At 35.7% G+C, this 20,917-nt stretch overlaps 1 protein-coding gene across 2 annotated transcripts in view; it reads right to left on the bottom strand.

Moving 5' to 3' along the window:
- DENND6A (DENN domain containing 6A) overlaps positions 1-14,903 on the bottom strand; it is a 31,276-nt gene extending 16,373 nt beyond the window's left edge. The window contains exons 1-8 of one of the 2 annotated variants that reach the window (XM_045163852.1): positions 14,545-14,903; positions 14,406-14,448; positions 7,235-7,347; positions 4,948-5,028; positions 3,772-3,877; positions 3,040-3,119; positions 1,945-2,007; positions 1,096-1,151 (exon numbers count right to left, since the gene is read on the bottom strand). In XM_045163852.1, coding sequence (XP_045019787.1) covers positions 1,096-1,151; positions 1,945-2,007; positions 3,040-3,119; positions 3,772-3,877; positions 4,948-5,028; positions 7,235-7,347; positions 14,406-14,448; positions 14,545-14,643 — 641 coding nt within the window. In that variant the 5' untranslated portion in view covers positions 14,644-14,903. The remainder of the gene's footprint in view (positions 1-1,095; positions 1,152-1,944; positions 2,008-3,039; positions 3,120-3,771; positions 3,878-4,947; positions 5,029-7,234; positions 7,348-14,405; positions 14,449-14,544) is intronic. The other variant, XM_045163851.1, reaches the window with a different exon arrangement.
- Positions 14,904-20,917: the final 6,014 nt, after the last annotated feature.

Raw genomic sequence — 20,917 nt, 5'->3', positions numbered from 1 at the left:
GATTATTTCCAAATTTTATATAGATGCATAAATTTTATATAAGTAAATACATAAAATTTTGAAATAATCATGAGCTTACAGAAAAGTAGAATATATATAATTTATAATTTTTAAATATATAATGTATATAATTATATATATAATTTTTAAACAATAATTTATATATAAAATTTTAAAATAAGCAAAGGAAAAATGGAAAAGACCTATATGAAAAACATCTGACCAACTAACTTTAATCGCAGGATGCCCTTAAGGCATCAAAGTTGCAAACTAGTTTTTCTCTGAAGTATAGTAATATGTTATTCAGTTCAGTCGCTCAGTTGTGTCCAACTCTTTGCGACCCCATAAACTGCAGCACACCAGGCCTCCCTGTCCATCACCAACTCCCGGAGTCCATCCAAACCCATGTCCATCGAGTTGGTGATGCCATCCAACCACCTCATCCTCTGTCGTCCCCTTCTCCTCCTGCCCTCAATATGTTATTAGTAAGGGCACAAACAGATAGGAAGTACAGTTACAAGATGAAGCAGTCTATGAAAGCTCTGTGTTGTACTAGTAATATCTGTTATACAAAGTAGTTTTTATTGAGAGGGAGATAAGTATTAAATATTCAAGACAGGAAACCTTTAATAGACACCAGTGGTACACAGTAAGTTAACTGCAGTGTTAATTACTACAATGAGGGCTTTGTAGGGAAATGACAGAGCTAAATGTCTAAAATGCTACTTTCTTTAGCACCACTTTCATATTCCCATTCTGGAGAATCACGCTTTATGCTCCCAATCTACCTGCAAGTCCCCCAAAAAAGGCATCCCTGGAAAAAAAATATCATTTACTGTTCTCACACCCAACCAAACAAAAAAAAATTTGTTTCTACCATGTAATACTCTTTCCATACACAAATTTCCTTAGGAGTCAAAGAAAATGATGTGCAGTCAGGAATGAATCATTGATTTACAACATGTGAAACATAATGACTGTTTTTTTCCAATTTTTCCCACATTTGATATAGGAACATTCATTTTCTAAAGAAATTAATAACAATATCATAAAGCAAATGAGACAAGGAAGTTAACAAAATTTTTTATTCTTTACCTGAAAAGATCCACTTCATGAACAGTAGGTAAAATAACAGATATATGAGCATCTCCCTAGGAGATAAAAAAGACAAATAGACAAGATGTCATTGAAATGTACAGAAACTGGTTTTTAAAATCTAATTCATGATCAGTAAGCCATGTTGCCTTCTCTGTCTTTTAGGATTCTCTTCCTCCAGAAGCAGCCACAAAGAGAATGGGTGTTATCAGTCTCCCCTAACACAGCAGAAGGTCAAGGATGACACAGATTCCACAGATAAAGCATTAATCCAGTAGTCAGATGTCAGATTAATTCTCAACTGTATGAAATACTTCCATAATACTAGTTGAGATATACAACAGGCAAAATTAGTCTTCCTATTGCTCTCCATTTTTATTTAATTCAAAGAACAAGGGAGTGCTAATACACCAGTTAAATAATTTCAAATGAAAAATTCATCCCCACCCACAAACAAATGTAACTGTGGGGAAAATGAAAGGCGATCATAACTGCAGAATCCTTTGGATTAAGTTTCCCCAAACAGAAGTCTGTTGACCATTCTTCTAAGATCAGAGGTTTTGTTAGAATCAAACCTTGTTTAATCTTTTTCAAAAGATAGCTTTTTCCTTTTCCTCACAATTACAGTATAAATTCTGAGTTCTCCAGTGTCTACCAGAGAAAGAACAACAACAACAAAAATGGAGCAACATTAGGAAGTTTATTATCAATTCATTAAAAATTAGTTAATGGGATATTTCAGTGATATTCAGAAATGTAACATAAATCTAAGAAATTCTAAATTTGCTAGTTGAAATTTTCTGCTAGAGACTATATATGCTGGATTATTCTACCACAGCACCATACTACCTGCTGAGTTAACTGCACTATTTGAGTTGTGCCAGGCTTGTCATGACATGTGGGAATCCGGACCTGAAAGAGAAGAAAATAACTCTGGTTACAAAAGAATGACCTTTTTTAATACAGTAATTTGTGAGTGACACTACAAGGAGGATCAGAAGCACTCAGTCTATCCTGAAGCTGAAAGGTATACTCAGCAATGCCTAAAAAGCCGTGAAAGCAAAACACTTTTGTAAGATTCTAAATAGAAGTTGTATTTATTTTCAGTCACAGCAGAAGGTAAGTGAATCGAGGTTTCCACATTCCCACACACAGAGAAATCACTAACCCGCTGAGAAGCAAACGTGCTGAAAACCAGAAAAGGACATCAACTACATACCGTTCCTGCTTATTGTTCCAGTCTTTGCTTCATTAATATACACACACCCAAACACACCCTCTCAGGCTTGCCAAACTACGGGATATATCTCACAGGGAACCATGAGAACTCTTAACCCAGAGCAACTTTTGATTATTTAGGAGGGGGAGAAAAACAGAACAGAAACGAGGACATCTGAAGAGAGAACATCGCCAAAAATAAGCCCAACTTGAAAATGAATGGCAAAAGCACTTAGAGCAAATTTACACAAACCCTGAGAACAAAATGTTGACTCATTATATTAAAAACAAAAACCACACAGCTTAATAGAGAACAATACCCAGACGCTATTAAAAAGATTTCATAAGACTGAGAATCAATGGCTTTCCTAATTTCTTTTAAAGTTTACTAACTCATACTCAATTCTACACGTGCTCTGCAATACCATCCATCCCTGGTGGACCATGAAGCTGTACAATTCTAGGAGGTGGCATTCACATTCACAAGTATTATTTAAGAATAACACCACCATCCTCACACTCTACAGGATGAACACAGGACTGGTGCCCTGTGGAGTTGTGTGACAAATAGTTTTGTGGTACCTCTGTAATTCCTTACACCAATGACAAAGAAGTGAAAGCAGCAACGCGACTGAACGTTATTAGGGAGTTAAAAAGCAAAATGCGTGCATGAACTTCCTACAGCTCTTTAAAAAAAGAGACAAATGAAATACAAGCTATCATTACCTTCATTACTACCCCCATAATAGGCAGGTATAATGTTTTCCCTGGCACTGGTGCAGGCCATCGATCAACATCATTACAAGCTGAAAATATAGTAAAATATATCTTTAGTATAAATGGAAATACTAAAATATTAACAATGGAACATTAGAAATTAGAACTCCACTTTTTGCTTTCTATATGGCAGAAAAAATACACTTGGAAGGATGGAAGATAAATGGCAAAAGAACTGAAATAACTTTTATTTCACAAGATACACACCAATGTTCTAGGATACAAACTGGCTAACACATGCTTTGAAATGAATAGGTTTTAACAGAAGTTTTCGTTTAAAAATAAAATAAAATTTAAAAAAATAAATAAATAAAAAAAAAATAAAAGAAGTTTTCTTATTTATTACTACTAAAATCAGTTACAAAAGCACACAACCTAGCAGAAGTCTTCTTTCTGTATCAAGTGACATAGGATTTCTGTTTAATAGTACTCTAAGTATCAGAACTGGCAACTCAATATTTGTTCATTATTATCCAAAAAATAAGCATCATCTGTATTTCAAAAGGAGATAATAAAAGATAGGTTCTGTGTTGTTTGTAGGTAAATATGCCAGAAGCGTAGTTTGATATCTCTCCATCAGATAGCCCTCAAAATTCTTAACTGATCTTTTTTCACTTATTTCCAGTAAAAATTTTAAAACTCCTTTATAGAGGAACATAACTCATACAATGTTTAACTTACCTGCTTCCAAATAAGGTTCATTCTTCTCAAAATATTCTGGTGCTATCTGCTTGAGCACAGTGTGAAAAAAATGAATATAAGGAAGCTTGCTGATTAAAACCAAGGACTGCAAGGGAAAAAAAAAACAACAGTGTTTAATTTCCTTATGACTATAATTTAAGTTTGTCATTTCTTATATATCAATTACTAACAAGCCAAATTCAGCAAAAAGTGTGGATTTGAAAATGAAAAGGCTTTGACAGTAGATAGTTAAAAGGAATATAAAACTAGAATGGCAGAACACTGAAGTTTAACCTTATTACTACATTTTAAGAGCATAAAGACATAGTCACAGATTTTCCTGCTCTCCAGGAAAAAGAATTTCCTATAAACAAATAAGTATCGTGGATAATTTCAAAGCCTAGCTACTATTTTTGTCAGCAAAGCAATATTAGGAATTAGCCAGATAAACTCTTCCTAATAAAGAAAATGCAAATGATGATGCTTTTTCAAACTAAAACCTATGGCTGTTATATTTTAGGGTTCAGTGGCTTTAGCCACATTCTTAAAAATTGTCACTTTATAGTCTGTGATCACTTCAGATATAGATTATGCTGATTTTTAAAAAAATCTGTTTTTCTTGAAAACGACTTTTCCCCTTTCCATCAATACACGGCCAGGGTGTGTTCTAGTCACAGTGGGGACCAGTGTGTCCCTCCCTGTCAGCTGGGATCAAACTGGAACTAACTTATATATATATATTTAGAAACAAAAAAATTATACATTTAGAGTGGGAGCAGTAATGCCTAAGAGGTTGGTCAAGCATATTTAGTGGCTCTTCAAAAAAACATACTGCAGACTTCTATTCATTGTAACTATATCACAATCTGTTCATTCTTTCCCTTACTCTAAAATGTGAAAATTAAACAGATTGTTCTGAGTTTTGAAAGTTTCATACAGTAACTGTAACTTACTGCCAGGAATCTAGCACATAGATAGCAGAAAGGCAAAATTCAATAGCAGTTAAAAATTTAAGGGCAGATGTCTACAATCTAAAAAAAAAAAAAAAAAGATAAAATATAAATTCCAGTATGGTTTAAAGATGAAATATGAAACTTTAAAGACTGTTCATTCTAATAATTTCTATTCTTCTAACCATGATGTAAAAATGTTTCCACTAATGTATATGAAAATTACCTTCTGAAAATAGCCTCTTTTTAGAGTTTTATCCCGAACTTGTCGAAAATACACATATCCATAAAAATAGGCAGGATCTTTCTATGAAAGAAGTGACAAATTAAAAACGTACATATATATCAACTCTTTACTATTAATGGTAAGTTCCTTTATAAACTCAAACTGAGATATGAAGTATACACAAAAAGCTAGTTATACTTTTCCACCAATGTAAACAACAATCATGATAATAACTGCCAGATAGAAACCTGCTAACTTGCCCAAAGATGAAATAATTATAGCTTAATGTACAAAGCTAACCTTCTATAACTTAGTGTTTTTATTCTTTATTTATATCTGTGGTAGTTAACGGAAATTGAAAATAATCAAATTCTGTTTTCCCCAATGGTACACTTAATGTTTTAAAAATCTGCCTACAATTTTTGAGGTATTCTAATACAAAATTTCAAGAGAGAAATTAAAAGGAGTTAAATGTTAATCTGAGTCCTACATATACTGTTATATTTTTCACCCAATAATAATGAAACACTGGAATGTTTATCAACATACAATTTGAAAGGCAATTACATTCCAAAAAAACTTGCAAAATTTTTACATCCTAATGGAATAAACTCTGGCCCAGTTCCTTGTTATTCTTTAAACAAATATTTATTGACCACCTACTTTGAATAACGCATTGTGTTAGAGAAGATAAAATGATGCGTAAGACATAGTTCCTTAAGAAGATCACAAACTAAGAGAGAGAAGAAAAGTACAAAAATGACTATTATGTAAAAGGAGGGCAGGTACCATGAAAAAAGCACAAAGTAGTATTTTTTCCCCTCTGCCACGGGGGAAGAGATTACCTGTCTATGGTGATCAGTAAAGATTTCACAGAGGCAGATGTTTTTGAATTAGGTACTGAAGAATAGATATGACTTAAACAAAGACATTTCAGGTTTAGAGGGTCAAGAGTTTGAGCAAAACCATGCAGAGACAAAAAAATACAAGCTACCTCAGGGAAAAGCTATAGTTCAATTTAGCTAAAATATGACACATGTATAGAAAGAAGATTAAGCTAGAAATTCAAAAGGTAAAGTTTTATCTTGGAAGGCCTAAAAAGTGAGAACCAGGAAACAGTACTATCATTAGCTCTTTATTCATTAAGCAATAGGTAATCGTTTTAGATTTGTTTTATGTAATATATTATGTACACTTTAGCTAGGAACACTGTATAAAATATATTGCACTGAGAAAGACAGGAGATGGGTGTCTTTGGGCGAATTTTGTAATCCTCAGTAGCCCTCAAGTTTGCAAAAGGAACTCTCTCAGAACAATATAGGGAGGATTAATAAGATGTGTGTGCTTAGTCGCTTCTGACTCTGTGACCCCACGGACTGCAGCAACCCCTGCTCCTTGGTACATGGGATTGTCCCAGCAAAAATACTGGAGTGGGTTGCCATTTCCTCACCTAGGAGATGTTCCTGACCTGAGGATCAAACGTACATCTCCTGCATTGGCAGGTGGATTCTTTACCTCTGAGCCATCTAGAAATCTCATTAGTAAGATAATATATGCTTATTGATACAATGCCAAGAACATAAACAAGCTATTAGCAGCTGAAAGAATATGTTAGTAGTGATAGCCAAGGTCATGGAAAGGATGAGATGGTTATAAGAGACATTTTAAAGGACTTTAAAGACTTTTTTTAAAGGCTTTGCTTACTGGAAGATTAGGGTCATTGGTAGATCACGGAAGGTAAGCTGTAAATACTTATTTGAGGGAAAAGATGTCAAGTTCTTACTGGCTGTGCTAGTAGGACATCCAGATAGAATGATTCTTCATGCAGTTAGTGTGAACTACTGTACCAAACAGAAATTCTGGAACCATTTGAATTATAGCATTGTTTTTAGCAGACAAAACTGTAAACCAAAGCTCATTTAAAAATCAAAGAGACAACAGTAATTGTACTGTAAAGCCGGTAGGGATTACCATAGGGAATCTTTAACTCTGGGTGATATTCACCCTGCTTCCACATTTAACAAAGAGCTATTAACAAGAAAGAAAATTACCTCAACATTCTAATTTCTATTATTCACAATGGCATTATAATATGTTTTAAGAATAATAACTTTAAAAAGTCTCTTTCACTCACATATTAAATCCTAATGAATCAGACTCACTTGGGAAATCCAGCAGTATAACATGGTAAGTAAACAAAAGCACAGTTTTTCTGAATGCTATAAGAGGTAACTCGGTCCTAAAGTTTCCTCTCACATGGACATTATTCTATTACTACTTTTCCAACCTTTAAGTAAACTGGTAAATCTTTGTCAAATTGATCCAGGAGACAATGCAGTGACACCCTCCTCCCAGAAGACTGTCGAAATCTAAAACAAAACTGGGTATCTCCAAGACAACCTAATGAAAACAAAAATGAAAGAAATTAAGGACAGCACAGTATAACATTAGTTATCCAGTTTCACTATATTTTAGAGCTAAAGAGGTCCTATCAATTATTGAAACCCATTTTATCATGTTTTAGAGAAGAAAAAGGAGGAGACCCTGACAGATTCGGTGACTTGCTCAAAGCCATCTTTTCTAGTTAGAGGCAAAGTCATTAGTAAAACAAACATCTTATATCCCTCTACTGTTTTTCCTATTCCGTTTTCTCCATGTAATTAAAACTTTTTGAAAACTGTGTGCGTGTAATGTTGATTCACAAACATAATAATGGGCAAAAGAAACTAAATACAAAAGAACGCAAATTGTTCAAATCCATTTATATAGTTTTTTTTTTTAAAGCAGGCAAACTATAGTGTTTAGGAATGTACAGTTGGATGATAAAACTGTAAGGAAAAGCAAGAAACTTAATACTGTAAGAATCAGTATAGTGATTTGCAAAGCTACATGCATCCCAGTGTTCACAGCAGCATTATTTACAATTGCCAAGGTATGGAAGCAATCTAAGTGTCCATCAACAGATGAACAGATAAAGATGATGTAACACACACACACACATATACACAATAGAATATTAGCCAGAATAAAAGAATGAGCTTTTTCCATTTGCAGCAACATGGATGGACTTCGAGGGCTTTCTGATAAGTGAAATAAGTCAGATAGAGAAAGACATACACTGTATGATATCATTTCTATGTAGAAGGGAAAAAAATAAAAAAAACTGTAAACAAAACTAACAAAATAAAGCAGACTTGCAGATACAGAGAACTAAAGGTTGGTTACCAGTGAGGGGTGGGGGGAATAGAGGGAGTGGGAAGGTGGGGGGTATAAACTACTGGATGTGAGAGAGGCTATAATGATTATTGTACATTAAAGGGAATACAGTCAATATTTTACAATAACTGTAAATGGAGTATAAATTATTAAAATTACATTACAATGTTTTAATAAAAAGAAAAAAGAATCAAGGATAGTGGTTACCTTAGGAGAGGGGGAAGGAAATAGTGTTTGGGAAGGGACATGAGACAACTTTTGTGGCACTGGCAAAGTTCGATTTCTTGATCTTGTGTGAGTTTTATATTTCACAATGAGAATTAAAAAAAAAAAGATATAGCAGACTCAGGAAGAGCTCAAGTAATAGACTTCCCATTTTAATCATTTCAATTATAAATAAAGGTTTAAAACTTTAATCATTTTAGCAAACCTCTTAAAACATTACTTTGTCAGGCAATAATTACAAAAACTGTAAATGCTCTACAAAGTAAAAGACACAATAAGCAGTTTGTCACTCAGATTCTTCCTAGTTACTGTATTTAGAACTAATAAGATTAAATACAGAATGTGCTCAAGAGTTTTTTACTATTATTACACACAGCAGTACTTCTATTATTAGTATATTAGTATTACACACAGAAGTACTTCTATTTCTTTAGCACATGAAGTTCTCAAAAAAGAAGGGAAAGTGAAAGCTGCTCAGTCATGTCCGACTCATTGCAACCCCATGGACTATAAAGTCCATGCAATTCTCCAGACCAGAATACTGGAGTGACTAGCCTTTCCTTCTCCAGGGGATCTTCCCAACCCAGGGATCGAACCCATGTTTCCTGCATTGCAGTCTGATTCTTTACCAGCTGAGCTACAAGGAAAGCTCAAGAATACTGGAGTGGGTAGCCTATCCCTTCTCCAGCAGATCTTGCCAACCTAGGAATCGAACCAGGGTCTCTGCATTGCAGGCAGATTCTTTACCAGCTGAGCTATCAGGGAAGCCCAGCTTGATATTACGTTTAAGTTTTTTAAAAAGCAACTCAGTTTATATACCTACATGCAATTACAGAAACTAGTATTTCTTTGGTGGAGAAGGGAAGAAACAAAGAGGACTGGAGAGTGAGTCAATTCAGTTTTTTTTACTTGTTACAGCTAACGGTTTAAAATAAGGAAAACACATGAGACCAGAAATAATGGAAAATACTCCTAGCATTGTTTTAGTCCAACGGATTTATACACAGATGGTTCAGTTTTTCTCTTTAGAAGACAGAAAGATCCACTGAGAAGTACACACTATTTTCTCTGAGACACTTAGCAAGATACAGCAGAGAAAATGCAATGGATTTTAAGAAAGAGAAGTATAGGTTCTGAAGGGATGCTGAGCTTTATGGAAAGAAAGTAATTAAGTTCCCACAGGCCTTCATCCCTACCCACCCAGCTCCATTCCAAATCATGGGCATGCTGTAAGAATTTTCCAGTGACCAGCTCTACCTGCAAGTTGTACAGAACTGGTCAGGAAGCTAGATCACCAGGTCACAAAGGCTTTAGCCACAAAGGCTTTAGCCAATGTCTTTGTGAACTGAGGTAAATGGTTCCCATTTCATATTTCAGAAGTCTGTCCCTTCACACACAAAAGGTTACTAAAGGAATATCAACCTCTTACCTGGGTAGACCTTTGCTCTCTATCTTAACTTCACTATTAATGGGGCAGGAAAAGAGGCATTACGGATGGGCAACCAGGTTGTTTATATTTGCCTTTAAGAAAACGATACCTGTGGAGGGTGGGGCAATCCTGATACCCTACAACCTCATCAAAAATAAATCTACCTTGTTAGTATGACCCATCCAGTTTGCCTATTTTTAATAATAGAGTGAACCCTTACATAAGAAATATGATTACACATGAATGATGGTTAAGTATGACTGTGAACATGAAGGAAAAGTTACAATCTGAGAAAAAAGGAGTCACGATCAATGGGAACTAGTCCCAGGTCCATCAATAACTAGCCTTCTACAGGTTACTTAGCCTAAGTGACTTGTCAACAAAAGTAAGAGGCATCCTAACATGATCTCAAAAGTCACTTTTGGCAGTTATGTTCAATAATTCTAAAATAAAGTTCTACAACCAACCTAGGATTCTACTGAATTCCAAGCATCTTACCCAATATACTAAGAAAACGGAAGATCTATAAAGATCCAAAAAGACCTAAAAGTCGTGCAATGTGTGCCACAGCTTTCTGATTATTAACAAAAAATGGGAAAAAGTAAACGGAAATTATTTTTCTTTATTAAAATCAAGGAATAAAGAATTTATACAAATTTTAAGATTAAATGGCAGCTCTCCAAAGAAAATATACCTTTACATGGCTTCTTGATTAAGAACAACAAAAACCCTTTCCTTGATAAAGTAGCAGGTAATAAGGAAATGGCAGATTTGCTCAGCAAACCCCCAAAGCCTGAGGAAAATTCTACTTTAATTAATCTAACATAATCTTTACTAGCCTCGAAAACAGAATGAATAATCCGACATTCTTTACACCAAGAAAGTTCCTGTAGTCTTCCTCCAACATCCTTTCCCAAACAACTAAGTTGTTAGGAGCGAAATCAAACAGAATTCCAGGTCAAAACTTTGTCGTTATTTTGTCTGCTTCAGAAGTGGTTCCACCCACCCCCAGCTCAATACATGAATTGAGTGCCCATTTCAATGAGTGCTCCCTCTGTGGTAGGCACTGTCAGGAACATTTTGGATACATTAACTCATCTGGTCTTCACGTTTCTCAGGTAAGTTCCCACTGTTAGTCCTGTTTGTGAGGAGGAATCCGAGGCACAGAAAAATTACATAATCATCCGAAGAAATAAATCTGCTAAATGGTAGAGTAAGAAGAACCTGAGAAGTCTGAATCTGGAGCTGATACTCTTGAGCATTATTATATCATACTGGTTCTTTCAAGTTAAAATGGACCTCAAAACACCACTTCCACTAATGTGAAATATCCAGAACAGGTAAATCCATTGAGACAGAAAGCAGACAGGTGGTTGCCTGGGGCTGGGTGAGGGGAAGGGAAGAGAAGGACAATGGAGCATGAAGCGGGTGATAAATATTTTCTAAAACTGACTGAGGTAATAACAGTTGCACAACTCTGTGACTGTACTAAAAATCACTGAATTGTACATTTTATAAGAGTGAACTGTATCTCATAAATCTTTTTTTTATGGTACTTCACTGCCAACTGAAGCAAATCAAAAGTTTCTCTTCTCCTCTCAAAAAACAAAAAATGCTTCTAAAAAGTACCCCTCTGACTGAAGAGTTGCTGAACTCACTGGTTTCTGGGCCAGTCCTGTCAATTTCAGCAACTCCCATACAAACGCCATGCGGTATGCCACAAACAGCTCTCCTCCTATTGATCAAGGGCACAGATGATTTTATCTTCTACATCTGCCAATGAAACCAAGCCTGCAAAGCTACAGGTAAACAGAAGACACTTTCCCATACCAAAAATATTACTTGAGATTTGAGGGAAAAAAACTTACATATTTTTTTCTAAAGGGAAGAGACAACTTCAGAGTATTTTTATTTCAGCAGAAAACAGCTATAGAGCAGATCAGAGTAAGACTAATAAAAGAAAACATGAGACTTTAAGCATGAGCTCCATTCCTGGCCTCCAACTCTATGTAGTTACTCTCCCTGTGATGAGAGTTGGACATGCTGAGAAACAGGAGTTTAGAGCAGAGCTTCTCAAAGTGTAGTCCACAGACTGACTCTTGTTACAATACATGACAAAATAAAAACTCAAATTGAGAGTACACATTTAGAAACCCTTACAGCAATTTGATATTCCCATGACAAATCCAGACTTTCATTTGGTTTTTCCCCTTTTCATGGTTCTAAAAGTTCATGTACATAGCATTCTGTAAAAGCACTGGTCCACAAAAGATTGGAAATTTTTTAAAAATCCAAACTGTCCTTCAACACAGATGAGTGTGAGAATGTGAGGAGCACTGTTTTCACTACTGAGAAGTGTAAAATACATGATGACATCCCAGCTGTTTACAGAGGAAAAAAAAAATCTGTTGAGACAAATACTATCTGTACATCTAATCCATCCACAATAAGGATTACTCTTTCCCTTGGATTCATCTTTACTTGAAACTCTCTACTAATGCTGAGTTTTCCCTCTGGTCAGGTTTAGAACATGGTGATTATAGTCCGTGGCTATCCATCACAGCCTAAGGATCAGGAATGCATATATCCAAATGATATTATAGTAAATAATGAGAAAAATAGCTGACAAATATTTATCAGAGAGAAACCATCCTTTAAACATAGGTTCCTAAAGATAAAAGCCATTCAAATGGAACAAAAGACTGAAATCTAAAAACAAAAAAAACAAAACTTTTTTCTAAAGTCACAGTATCTTAGGTGTGTGTGTTGGTAGTGGGGGAAGGAAGTGGACTGCCAAATCCTCCCACTGAGAATCCCCAATTCTTCTTTATCTGTATAACTTAACATAGACTCTAAATGCTGTTTTGCTTTTTTTTAAAGTGTGCACCATGGAAACTAAAGCTAGATTATGATTCTCCCCTAGAGATTGCTCTACTCCACCTTCTGCAACAATACAGCTAGCTATCTTGGGAAAAATCAAATCCATTCCAAAGTTGGCATGGTACTGATTTCAATTTCCATTTAATGAACGCACAAGTGAAACAAACTATTTGGACAATCACAATTGAGAATAGCGATCTCAAATATATACAAAATGCAGAGTCTCTTGTTGTCTAGATTAATATTCATCTGTTAAGATGGCAAGGTCGATTTTACTTTTAAGCACCAACCATATTTTGAATAAAAAGAAGCACACTTCATTTGATGTGCAGCCTATAAAAAAGGCATTACAAAACATACGTGGGTCATTCAAATGCCTAAAATACTGAACACATTCTTCTTTTTGGCCCCATGGAGTCCTAACCACTGGACCGCCAGAGAATTCCCTGAACAAATTCTCATTTTCACAGATTTACACTTGAGTTTACGTTCCAATAAGAAAATGACTCATATAGAGACTACAAAACTAGAAAAGACTATCCAATTAACTTCTTAGTTTTGATGCGCATGTAGAGAGGTGAAAGAGAGCCATGAAAACCAGCCATGATCTGAAAGAGAAGAGTGTGCAGTGTAATCCACTGGGATTCCAATCACATAAAGTCTGTTTATCCTGTAATCCATACAACTCAGCTGACCTTGAGTCATGGAAGTCCAATCCAACACTCACTAAATCAGAACTACATGTGTGCGCTTTAACATCCTTTCATTAACAGGCAAAACATGCAAAAAGAGTCTGTTAATCCAGGCCACAACAAAAGTCCTCCTGGGATTTCTCAAAGCCATCTTGTTTTTACTAAATTATTTTTTCCTTACATATTTCATGAAAGCTGAGTTCAAAATGTATAGAGAAAATCTCTAGAAACATTTATAAGGAAAAGAGAAAATGCTTTAAAAAACTAAAATGTCAAGTCTCCCAAATCAGATTATCTAAACTAAATTAACAGGATATTAGAAGTAACCACAAAAGGAAAAGGAATCTGAAGTGCCTTTGAGTCACAGTATTCTAACTGTGTGGTCTAAGAAGTTGTGTTCTGGTCACTCTAAGCCTGAAAAACTATTTTGAAGTGAAACACAAAAGGCAACCTGAAAAATTTCAACAATTAGGGTCACACAAAGAGAGAGTTTGAAAGAGACCAGCAAAATCAAGTTTAATAATAGCAAACACTTATAAAATACTTATAGTCAAGCACTATTCCGAATGCTTTATATATACTAATATATATAACTATATATATATACTATATATAAACTTTTGCAAATAACTGATAGCCAGGCTTTATAACCATGTTCACCCTGATATTTTTTAAATCCCTACTTTTACAGAGTTCTTGGAACTAAAAGAAACTACTTCCTATAAATCCTCAAACATAACAATGTTGCTGATTTTCAGGCTTATTATTTCAACAGTTTATTGCTCCATGCTATTTTACCTCATTACAAGACAATAGTTACTTTAAAAGTTGAACAACTAACACCAACATAAGATGTGACTAGACATGATAAACTAGGTATCAAAATCACTAATCCATTAGGCTGAAAATGACTTTGCATTCTACTATGCTATTTTAATTAATTTTCACATATTAAGAACAAAATCAGTATTCTCAATATAAAAATTCAACAGAAACACCACATGAAAAATAGTTACCTGAATTTGAATCTGGAAAAGACAAATAGCAAATATTGGTTTTCTGAAAAAGAAAACAAAAACTATATATGCTGACACATACACACCAATAAAAACAGAAATACAACAGTAAACAACCTAGAGCAATGTATTCACTTACTTCTTTATCAGTAAGTCTGGAATGCTGAGGATAGATTACCTGGAAGAAAAAGAGAGTAAATTTTGTTAGACAAATATATGAAGTATATATTACAAACATTAGTAGGGACTTCTAAATACTAGTCAGCTATTATCAAATCGTTTTATGAAACAGTTCACAGTGAAAACAATGAAACACGGGAGAAGCTGGGAGAATTGAGTAGGGTTTACATTTGGCAAAAAAAAAAATAAGTTTTAAACCAAAGTTATCTCTAAAACGTAGGTGAAATTTTGAGTTATCAAGAATAATTTACCTGTGGAGAAAAGGGAACCCTTCTACACTGATGATGGGAATGTAAATTCAAACAGCCACTATGGAGAACAGCATGAAGATTCATTAAAAAATTAAAAATAGAAATACCGTATGACCCAGCAATCCCACTCCTGGGCATACACCCAGAGAAAACCATAATTTGAAAAGATACATGCATCCAAATGCACTATTTATAATAGCCAGGACACGGAAGCAATTTAACTGTCCATTAACAGAGGAATGGATAAAGAAGTGGTGTGTATACACAAAGGAATATTACTCAGCCATTAAAAAAATGCCCTTTGCAGCAAAACAGATAGATCTAGAGATTGTCATACTAAATAAGTCAGACTGAGAAAGGCAGATATCAAATGGCATTGCTTATATGTGGAATGTAAAAAAGAAAGGTACAAATGAACTTATATTACAAAAGAGAAGCAGAGTCATAGATAAAGAACACAAATGTATGTTTACCAGGAATGGCAGGGGGCAGGGATGAACTGGGATATTGGGACTGATACATACACACTACTGCATGTAAAACAGATTTAACTAATAAGGACTATGGGCTTCCCTGGCAGCTCAGATGGTCAAGAATCTGCCCACAGTGTAAGAGATCTGGGTTCAATACTTGGGTTGGGAAGATTCCCTGGGGAAGGGAACAGCTACCCACTCCAGCATTTTTGATAAATATATATATAAAATTGTTCCATCTTTTTCATATCTACCTGATCATTACCCTGATAGCTTAGTTGGTAAAGAATCCACCTGCAACGCAGGAGACCTTGGTTTGATTCCTGGGTTAGTAAGATCCTCTGGAGAAGTGATAGGCTACCTACTCCAGTATTCTTGGGCTTCCCTTGTGGCTCAGCTGGTAAAGAATCCGCTTGCAATGAAGGAGACCTGGGTTTCATCCCTGGGTTGGGAAGATCCCCTGGAGAAGGGAAAGGCTACCCACTCCAGTATTCTGGCCTGGAGAATTCCATGGATTGAATAGTCCATGGGGTCACAAAGAGTCGGACACAACTGAGCAACTTTCACTTCACTTTCACTTTCAATAAGGAACAGCATAGGAAACTCTACTCAGCTCTCTGTAATGGCCTATATGAGAAAAAAATGTAAAAAAGAGTGGATATATGATTCACTTTACTGTATACCTTAAACTAGCGTAGCATTATAAGTCAGCTAAACTCCAGTAAAAAGTTTTAAAAAATTTACCAATTGAATTGCCAGCAATTCAAAGTTTATGAAGTCTTTTTTTTTGTAGCCTAAAATCTAAAGAGATCTTGATCTACCAGCTGGTAGCTACTTCAAGAAATAATTTTCATTCTTTTACAAGTGGTTGACCAGTTTTCCCAGCACCACTTGTTAAAGAGATTGTCTTTAATCCATTGTATATTCTTGCCTCCTTTGTCAAAGATAAGGTGTCCATGTGAGTGTGGATTTATCTCTGGGCTTTCTATTTTGTTCCATTGATCTATATTTCTGTCTTTGTGCCAGTACCATACTGTCTTGATGACTGTGGCTTTGTAGTAGAGCCTGAAGTCAGGTAGGTTGATTCCTCCAGTTCCATTCTTCTTTCTCAAGATAGCTTTGGCTATTCGAGGTTTTTTGTATTTCCATACAAATTGTGAAATTATTTGTTCTAGCTCTGTGAAGAATATCGTTGGTAGCTTGATAGGGATTGCATTGAATCTATAAATTGCTTTGGGTAGTATACTCATTTTCACTATATTGATTCTTCCAATCCATGAACATGGTATATTTCTCCATCTATTAGTGTCCTCTTTGATTTCTTTCACCAGTGTTTTATAGTTTTCTATATATAGGTCTTTAGTTTCTTTAGGTAGATATATTCCTAAGTATTTTATTCTTTCCGTTGCAATGGTGAATGGAATTGTTTCCTTAATTTCTCTTTCTGTTTTCTCATTATTAGTGTATAGGAATGCAAGGGATTTCTGTGTGTTGATTTTATATCCTGTGAACACTTTCTAACACCATACACAAAAATAAACTCAAAATGGATTAAAAATCTAAACATAAGACCAGAAACTATAAAACTCCTAGAGGAGAACATAGGCAAAACACTCTCCAACATACATCACAGCAGGATCCTCTATGACCCACCGCCCAGAATATTGGAAATAAAAGCAAAAATAAACAAATGGGACCTAATTAAACTTAAAAGCTTCTGCACAACAAAGGAAACTATTAGCAAGGTGAAAAGACAGCCTTCAGAATGGGAGAAAATAACAGCAAATGAAGCAACTGACAAACAACTAATCTCAAAAATATACAAGCAACTCCTACAGCTCAATTCCAGAAAAATAAATGACCCAATCAAAAAATGGGCCAAAGAACTAAATAGACATTTCTCCAAAGAAGACATACAGATGGCTAACAAACACATGAAAGATGCTCAACATCACTCATTATCAGAGAAATGCAAATCAAAACCACAATGAGGTACCATTTCATGCCAGTCAGAATGGCTGCGATCCAAGAGTCTACAAGCAATAAATGCTGGAGAGGGTGTGGAGAAAAGGGAACCCTCATACACTGTTGGTGGGAATGCAAACTAGTACAGCCACTATGGAGAACAGTGTGGAGATTCCTTAAAAAACTGGAAATAGAACTGCCTTATGATCCAGCAATCCCACTGCTGGGCATACACACTGAGGAAACCAGAAGGGAAAGAGACACGTGTACCCCATTGTTCATCGCAGCACTGTTTATAATAGCCAGGACATGGAAGCAACCTAGATGTCCATCAGCAGATGAATAGATAAGAAAGCTATGGTACATATACACAATGGAGTATTACTCAGCCATTAAAAAGAATACATGTGAATCAGTTCTAATGAGGTGGACGAAACTGGAGCCTATTATACAGAGTGAAGTAAGCCAGAAAGAAAAACACCAATACAGTATACTAATGCATATATATGGAATTTAGAAAGATGGTAACAATAACCCTGTATACGAGACAGCAAAAGAGACACTGATGTATAGAACAGTCTTATGGACTCTGTGGGAGAGGGAGAGGGTGGGAAGATCTGGGAGAATGACATTGAAACATGTATAATATCATGTATGAAACGAGTCACCAGTCCAGGTTCGATGCACGATACTGGATGCTTGGGGCTGGTGCACTGGGACGACTCAGAGGGATGGTATGGGGAGGGAGGAGGGAGGAGGGTTCAGGATGGGGAGCACATGTATACCCGTGGTGGATTCATTTGAATATTTGGCAAAACCAATACAATATTGTAAAGTTTAAAAATAAAATAAAATTAAAAAAAAAAAAATAAAATAAAATAATTTTCAATTGATTCCAAGAAATACAAATCATTACTTATTAAATGTAAAACAAAAAGGAAAAAAATAATTACCTGCAGTTTAAGAAATATCAGAGGCCATCTTCCTGCCATAAAGCCTATCCCAATTTCTCCAATCCCTTTAAATAATCAGAACACTTTCCTAGACAGCTCCATTTAGTGCCTGCAGTGACCACAGCCACCTTCTGAGGGAAACTCCTGCCTCAGAGCCCCCACAAAGGAAGCAAGATGAGGCTACAACAAGCACTGGCAAACACCAGACCTAAGGGCACCCACTCTATACATCAATCAATCAACTGCCCAGATGTGGCTGGGTATGAAAATTCTGCCCAAATACCAGTGCCCAAGTTGGGCCAGTACAGATTCTCTGGAATGTGAAGAAGAGAGGGGTACTCTGAGGAGCAGGTTAGCTAGCGGCTGATAATCAAAAGGTGAAAAAAATCACACAAAATGTAGCTGAACTGTTTTAATACTGGCTTGCTAATGTGGAGATCCATGGCTTCTCAATTCTGGAAGAATCCACGAGTTCTTCTATTCCGCAGTTGTCCAAGAGTCTGAAAATCTTACATTTCTAGAAATAACATATAGTAATAGCACATAATGGGGCTTCTGTCATAGCTCAGCCAGTAAAGAATCTGCCTGCAATATAGGAGACCCAGGTTCGATTCTTGGGTTGGGAAGATCCCCTGGAGAAGGAAATGGCAACCCACTCCAGTATTCTTGCCTGAAGAATCCCATGGACAGAGAAGCCTAACAGGCTACAGTCCATAGGGTTGCAAGAGTCAGACATAACTTAGCGACTACAGAAAGAGAGAGAAAGATAGCACATGATAAACCATATTAAAGTGGTTTTACATATTTATTTCATTTATTTAGTTCTCACAATAATAGACAAGGCTAGTAAAATGGTATCACCATTTTACATATAAGAAAACTAAGGTAAAATAAACAGATGAGAATTAACCTTTTCTGAGCATCTTTTAGAGTTTCTAGTTTTCATAACCGGAGACGATGGCATCCAACTCCAGTACTCTTGCCTGGAAAATCCCATGGACGGAGGAGCCTGGTAGGCCGCAGTCTATGGGGTCGCTAAGAGTCAGACACGACTGAGCGACTTCCCTTTCACCTTTCACTTTCATGCATTGGAGAAGGAAATGGCAACCCACTCCAGTGTTCTTGCCTGGAGAATCCCAGGGACAGGGGAGCCTGGTGGGCTGACGTCTATGGGGTCGCACAGAGTCAGACACGACTGAAGCGACTTAGCAGCAGCAGCAGCAGTTTTCATAACAACTCTGTCAATTCTTCTCATTTTTACAGAAAAGGGCACAAGTACACATTAGTTACATAACTCTCCTAAAATTTTTTCATTTAGTAGGTGCCAGAGCCAGGCCTTGAACTTAGGTCTGTCTGATATCAAAGTACACAAGGCACCACTCCTCATCCCACCCATAGTGGCACTCATTAACATGCAATCGCAACCCTCTTCCCCCACAGCCAGGATGTGACATACACTCCTTCTCAATTCAGGGGTATGGGGTGGATCTACAGAGCTGATACGTCACATGAAAACACCCATTCTATTCCTGGAATAGAGAATGACACCAATTGAATATTTGCTCTGTTTTGCTTTGTATCCCATGTTGTGACCAAGCTGACTTAACCTCTGTCTCCACAACTCATGAAGGTAAGAAACTGGTCTGTTTTGTTCAACTCTCTTCACACCTAGAACTGTTTCTGGTGCATAGTAGACACTAAAGAAAGATTTCTCCAATCAGTGGATATACTCTCACATTAGTTCTATTTGACAACTCAGTATTTAGTAAAATGTTGTCTTCTTTAAGTGTACATAGATCTCCCTTGCTTCACCTTGAGATCATTTTCCTTGTTACCTTTAAAGGAAAAATGGCAAACTTATAATCTATTTAGCCATATTTATGAAAATCTCATTACATGTAAATTACACTAGAGTTTGCTGGTCTAAAACATATTGACAAGTTTAGTGGTCTGTAACAACTCAATCTTAGGCTCTAAAATCACTTTTATGTGATTCCCCTTCAAATTTTTATTTCCTCAAATTAAAACATCAATTGAAAAGCAAATATACAAAGTTAAATTTTTTGGTATTACATGAAGACATCAACCATGGTTCCTTTGGATTTTGGTTTCTTAAGTTTCAAAATATTAGCATGATAATATAAAAAGCAATATTGCTATGTTTTACCCACATATAGCAGTACCTTAAATATATATATATAAAACATGTATATATGTGTATGGATGTATATATTTAAGGGGCTTATATACGCTATATATATTTATTAATAAGTAACTTTTTTTAAAGATATGAAAACTGCATAATCTACCAAAGTCTGCCTTTTATGGGATTCCCTGGTGGCCCAGTATTAGAACTCCACCCTTCCACTTCAGGGGACCTGGGTTCAACCCCTGATCAGGGAAGTAGGATCCCAGAAGCCGCACAGCAAGGGCAAAATATAAATAAATAAATAAAAAGTCCACCTTTTAAAAATTATGATTGTACTAGACTGTCAAATAGTATCTAGAATTTCATTTTACTGTATTCTGTTAGAATTACTCAGTGTCTTATTTTGGAACAAATATGATATTGTAAAAGAAACAATGCATATTTATATGCTATAAATATAAATGGCCACACTGTACTTAAGATCAGAAAAATTCATACTTAACTTTAAAAACCTCAACTCCCTATTTAAAAAACAAAAGAA

The sequence above is a fragment of the Bubalus bubalis genome, chromosome 21, assembly GCF_019923935.1.
Source record: "Bubalus bubalis isolate 160015118507 breed Murrah chromosome 21, NDDB_SH_1, whole genome shotgun sequence".
NCBI classification, from domain to species: Eukaryota; Metazoa; Chordata; class Mammalia; order Artiodactyla; family Bovidae; genus Bubalus; species Bubalus bubalis.
Note: the sequence above shows the minus strand (reverse complement) of the source record. Positions and strands in the feature narration are given on the sequence as shown.